At 43.5% G+C, this 6,000-nt stretch overlaps 1 protein-coding gene across 1 annotated transcript in view; it reads right to left on the bottom strand.

Moving 5' to 3' along the window:
- nek7 (NIMA-related kinase 7) overlaps positions 1-6,000 on the bottom strand; it is a 66,829-nt gene that overhangs the window by 17,251 nt on the left and 43,578 nt on the right. Inside the window, exons 6-7 of the mRNA XM_008284756.1 lie at positions 5,775-5,883; positions 4,563-4,670 (exon numbers count right to left, since the gene is read on the bottom strand). Of these exons, the coding sequence (XP_008282978.1) occupies positions 4,563-4,670; positions 5,775-5,883 (217 nt within the window). The remainder of the gene's footprint in view (positions 1-4,562; positions 4,671-5,774; positions 5,884-6,000) is intronic.

Raw genomic sequence — 6,000 nt, 5'->3', positions numbered from 1 at the left:
TGTGTGTGTGTGTGTGTGTGTGTGTGTGTGTGCTGTGAGGTCTCATGGTGCGGTCTGTACAGGCTCCCCTAACATTCATTATTAGTTGATTAAAAAGAATCAGCCTCTCTTATGCTAATAGTTGCATAATAAAGGCAGCGGCACGAGGCTCCGGCTCCTTCAGCATGCTGAATTAAGGGCACATTACTTATTCATGCAAATAAATTGAAAGTCATGTTGGGATTGATTTCCATTATTGTGAATAGCAACGACAACACTGTATTCTCTGCGTAACAGGATAAGCGTTGTTGTATAGGAGGTGAGATGCCATCCACTATAAAGAACTCCACACTTCTAAACCCCTGCTGAACGTGCTGTGAACCGAACCTTGTGTCATTTTAAATACATTTATTGATTTGATTGCAAAGACACGCTGCTATTTCCTTATTAACACTTTAAACCTAAAGCTTCTACATCACCATGTAAACGCCGCAAAACACTTCAGAGGGAGTTACTGTTAATGGTCTCAGCCTTCTCTAATCTTCCCTCCATCACAGTTTATATTTCTACATTTTGCACAGCAAGCAAGATTCTGCTCAAATCTTGATGAGGCCAAGTGAATTTCTCATGCAGACCCAGAGTAGGAGTTTGAAAACCTCTGCTCCATCGTGTTTAAAACAAACAAGACATACAGTTCCAGCACAGCAGCACAGGCAGGCTGGACTGAACTCGCAGTCGTGACACATTCACTGTATTTCCTCCACAGCTCTAGCATGTTTTTTAACCATCTATATATCCTGCTGAGTTCTCGCCCCTGGTTCGGCTCCCCAAACACCCGCTCTGCTCATGACTCACTCGCCTTTATAAGATAACCAATTCCGTATATACACATTAAGTCATAATTATTTCCAACGTCAACCTACCAAAATTCTTTCTGCTTCAATGCCTTCCTCCTCTCTTTTTTCCTTTTCCTCCCTTTCCCCCTGTACTCATCGTTAACACCTTTCTCATTACAGGTGTTAATTGCAGGTATATTATATTACTTGCTACTGCCAATTGGCAGTAATAAGTAGTAAGTTGCTCGTTTCTCTTATGATTGCATCAGCTTTCCTGTTGCTATCCGCTTTTTTTTCTGCTGTTGTTCTTTTCCTCTCTTTAAGCCAAACCCTCGTATCCATCCTCAGCACTGAAACGCTCAACTTGTGTGTCTTCTGCATGCTTGTCTGTGAGGGTGTATCTATCTGTGTTACTTGGACAGCTATCTTTATGAGGACCAGTTTGCATTTAAGAGCATTGAAGTGAGAACATTTTGGCTGGGAGTTAGGACTTGGTTGGAGGATTAAGGCTCAAATTAGGTTTAGGTGAGAGTTTTGCACTTAGCTGTGATAGTTAGGGTTTGAAGTGAGGGAACGCATTCAGTCAATGAATCCTCACAAATATTGCCATAAAAGCTCGGCTCTGTGTGTTAAGTGTGTGGTCCAGGCATTACTCATGCTGTGGGGTCCTTAGTGTAGGTATCCAGGAAATTGCTGTAAGTCAATGCAATGTCCTCTAAAGTCATGGATACACATCCGTGTGTATGTATGTGGGTCTGCAGACTGCTGAGCAGCTGAGTTGAAAGCTTGGGAGCTGACAGGCTGTGTGCTTGGACCTCCATCTCAGCTCCAGCACCCTGCTCTGGTGTTCAGCTGGGTGGCTGTGCTCATTACATATCCACGAGACTACACACACACACACACAGACACACACAGACACACACACACACACACAGACACACACACACAGAAACACACACACATAGCTTTCTCACAGCCTTTCTATCCTTCTCTCTCACTCTTACTTTCCTCTTTCACCTCCATTTTTTTCTGTCACATTGTCATATTCTCTCCTCTTACTCTGCTACCTGGAACTTTTTTTTTTTTTCCTTTCTCTGCTTTCTCTTTTCTCCTCTTTTATTTCTGTCAGTCTGTCACACTCTTCTCTTGCACTTGCTGCAGTCTACCTTTCTGTTTGAGTTTTATTGTCAACCATTCTTTTGTTTCTTAGGTGTCTTTCTTTTTGTGACATACAGACAGGTGACAAATTAAAGGAAACACCAACATTTTGGTGAGGTGTTGGGCCACCACGTGCAGCCAGAGCAGCGTCAGTGCACCTTGGCATTGATTCTCCAAGTCTCTGGAAGTCTACTGGAGGGACAAGCGCCATTCAAGATACTCCCTCATTTGATGGTGGTGGTAGGGAGCACATGTCGGTCTAAAATCTCACATAGGGGTTCGGCTGGAAAGGCCGCGGTAAATGAGTCACACCCTTTTCGTACATAAACCGTGCAGTGAACCCTTGTGCCCTTTCGATGGGGGAATTATTATCCTGAAAGAGACCTCTCACATCAGGACAGGAAGGTTTCATCACAGGATGAACTCAAAAAACTGATTTGCTTCCCTCTAACGGTCCAAATTGAGCAAATCCATGCCAGCAAACTGCCCCCCCACAACCACCAGACCCCCTTAATGCAGGTGTCAGGAGTTCAGATCCTTCCTCTATTTGTCACCCGTTTCTTTCTCTTCTCTTCCTCACTTCACTTTCTCGCTGTTTGCCGTGTTCTGTTCTGTAATTCTAGTTGTCTCACACCTTCCTCATCTCTCTGCTTCACCCACACCTTCACCTTTCTCCGTCTAAGTCAACACCATAGGGAGGGACAGAGGGAAGGAGAAGTGAGGATAAGAAAGATACAGAAACAGCAGCAGGAGAGAAGAGAGAGAGGAGGGGGTGTGCGACAGAGAAAGACAGAGTAGATCTGCTATTTGAAACGCACACAGTAGGAAATGTCAACGGGAGAGACGGCCAGAGAGGGTAAAAGCATGGCGCACTCCAAGTCCCCCGTGTCGAAAGGTCACGCTAACCTACAGAGATCATCTGCTTCGACGGTACAAGATGATGCACAGATATCTGCATACGGTTTGGAAAGTTACAGACAACTTACATGCATACTTCACACGCTTATTCACATTCAGGGGAGACGGTCCACACACGAGACGTGGTGAGTTCTACAAGACGGCCAGAACGTCCGACCTGCACTTAGGAGAACTGCTGTTGTTTTAAAGTTGTTTTTGGTTTTTAGTTTGCTGTACTGTGAAAGGAACTAATTGAAAAACAAGGATTATCATTTCACACCACTGTATATGACTCACATTCACTCCGCACTGTAAGAAATAAAACTTGTTTGTGTATTTAATCCGAAGCCTTGACTCATTGAAATAATGATGAGAGCATTCAGGTTGACCCCCATCTGCTTGTGGGGCTGCCTGTCCTCTGTCAGCCTAAAGAGGGTGCTGTGGACTCAGTGTTTAATGAGCAATCACAGACGTCTTCACCCCGCTCTGCTGGCACTGCAGGATGCTTAGCTGGTAGGGCTTCTGTTGAGTCCATCACGTGATTCACACTTTCTCAAAAAGCTGTGCTGCTGCTCTACAGGGGCTGAGAATAGCACAGTGTTTGTCGTAATAAACAGTCTGACATAGGGAAGTGTGACAGTGTGAATGGCATTGCTTACGTTTGTCTATAGAATTCGCTTTTCCACATTTCCGATCTATGAAGCGGCTGAAATTTGAAAGGGGATGGTGGATAGCAGTTTTCTTTTTTTTTTTTTTTTAAAGATTACTGTTTTAGAATTTTGCCTTTATTTCAACTGTACAATAGAGACAGAAAGGAAAGGGACGGAGCCGAACCAGGGACTTGGTTATCTGATCTCCTACCACTCGTCAATCCGGTCGTCCCAAACTTTCAGTTCTTTACAACACACCCAACGTGCTCTGACTGATTCCTGACTTTACAATAAAATATGGGAAGATGCAGGAGCGGAGAAACTGTGAGGAAGAAAGCCGTTACAAAATTCTTAAGAGGAAGGCTTGTTTTAAACAGTAGGACACACTTTAAACGAAGTCGATGTGAGTATATGAGGGTGTGTACGCCTGTAAAGAGAGGCGAGCTACAGCAACCCCCTGTAATGTCACCTCTTCTTACAGTTACGGCCTTGACTCCTAGAGATTTACAGTACAGAACTCATAGTGATTAAACGCCCTACACATTAAAGAACGCATTCAAACATGTGGTGTCATTCTGTTTGTCCGTCCATACAGGCTCAGGTTCAGCACACGTTTGTGTCAAGTGGACAAGCTTTAATTACTGCAGCAGTTCAGAGCGACAATTCTCACTCCTTTGAACAAAAACAGTGTTATACGATTTTATTTCCTACAAGTGACAAACACACCCATCAACGCGAACAATCACCCTGATTGTAAAGCTGGCCGGCATGTTTTATAGCACAAAGTCACAATCGGAGCTGTGTGTCGAAGGCCTCAGTCCTCATCTGTGTCGGGGTTGAAGGTCAAGGCAACAGGAAGCGGCTAAGTGGCCTGTGAAGGGGCTGGGCACAGCGCTGGCCGGCCAGAATGACTACATGACACATGGCTTTGGGCTCACCATGGCTAATGAAACACATCCAACACTGTGAGATTACTGGGGGTTGCTGTGTGTGTGTGTGTGTATATGCACATACTGACTGTTAGTGAGTGACTGTAAGTTACCTAGTGAGTGAGCAGCGGTTGTTTTGGAGCTGAAGAATCGCCCCAGTCCCAAGTCTCCGAGTTTCACTACACCGGTAGCTGTGATGAATACATTGGCTGGCTTGATATCTGGCAGAGAAGCAAAGAAGACAGGAGAGGAACAGCGACTGACTTAAAATTATTTAAATCACAATTATTACCCATATCAATTTAAGACATCTTTGCTTTTAGTCTCTATTCATTAAACATAACTGGACTGCAGGCAATAAGTGTATTATTGAAAATATAATTTCAGTTAATGTGGGCGTTAGCGAGCAGTTTTCTGAAGTAATGTTAATGTGACCCGCATCAGCCTTTGAAATTTACTGCTCCCGTATAATTGTAAGTGGCTTTTGAATAGGCGGTCTCTGCTAAGTGGTCGTTAAAGCTCAGGCTCAGGGTTCATTAGTGTCCCTGTGCCCTAATCAAAGTCAGTCCAAACGGAAGTACATCACCTGTAGCTGAGTGTGTGTCTCCGTGTGTGCAGCGGTCTGCGCACATGAATCCAGGACTTGATTTGACTGGGCCCTATTGAAAGCATGTGGGCCCATAAACACTGTGTTCTCTGGTCTATGTATTGTTTAACACCTACGCTTAAGCCTCCTGTCATATGAAACACGGCCATTCACACTAAAGAAAATTCACTGGCTTCATGCATGCGTTTTTTTTTCTTCTTCTTTTTATGACTTAAACTTTACCAAAAGAATAGTATTTTATTTTGTAAATTACAAAATGTGCATAATCTAAATCATGGGAAGATATTTTTTCGTATATTGCATCTTCTTAAGATTAAATTACAACTTTGCAGCCATCCACTGGGTTTAGTTCAATTTAGCATGCTGCTAAAATTAACCTGCAGATGCTACTGAGGCAGATAATCTATCACAGAGAGCAACTATTCAGTTTAATAAAAATAAATAAATAAACATTTGCTCCTGTTGCGTGATAATACACTCAGCAACTGGTTTTCTGTGAAGCTTCTCTGGGGCACACATTATTCTATTAGTACTCTAAAACATTCATAGTGGCACCGTTTAACTGGTGTTACTGCAAAATGGTCCAAATACAAGAGGTTTAATAGATTACATACACTTAGAATGGATTAAAAAAACTCCTAAAGATCTTCGTGGTATATATGTGTGTGTGTGTGTGTGTGTGTGTGTGTAGGTGTGTGTGTGTGTACAGCAACGCTACCTCTGTGCATGACTCTCCGGGAGTGCATATGTTCAAGCGCACTGCAGAGCTGGACGAAGTACTTCCACACTGTTCTCTCTGGGATAAGCCTCCTCTGCTTCTTAAAGTGCTGCAAAGTAAAAGCATGCACACACACACATACACACACACACACACACATACACACACACAATCAGAGAATCGAAGTAACAGCAGCATACAACTGAAAGAAGGCACAAATAAAACA

This window comes from Stegastes partitus, unplaced genomic scaffold (genome assembly GCF_000690725.1).
Source record: "Stegastes partitus isolate 25-593 unplaced genomic scaffold, Stegastes_partitus-1.0.2 Scaffold371, whole genome shotgun sequence".
Classification (NCBI taxonomy): domain Eukaryota; kingdom Metazoa; phylum Chordata; class Actinopteri; family Pomacentridae; genus Stegastes; species Stegastes partitus.
This window is presented reverse-complemented; position numbering and strand designations above follow the sequence as displayed.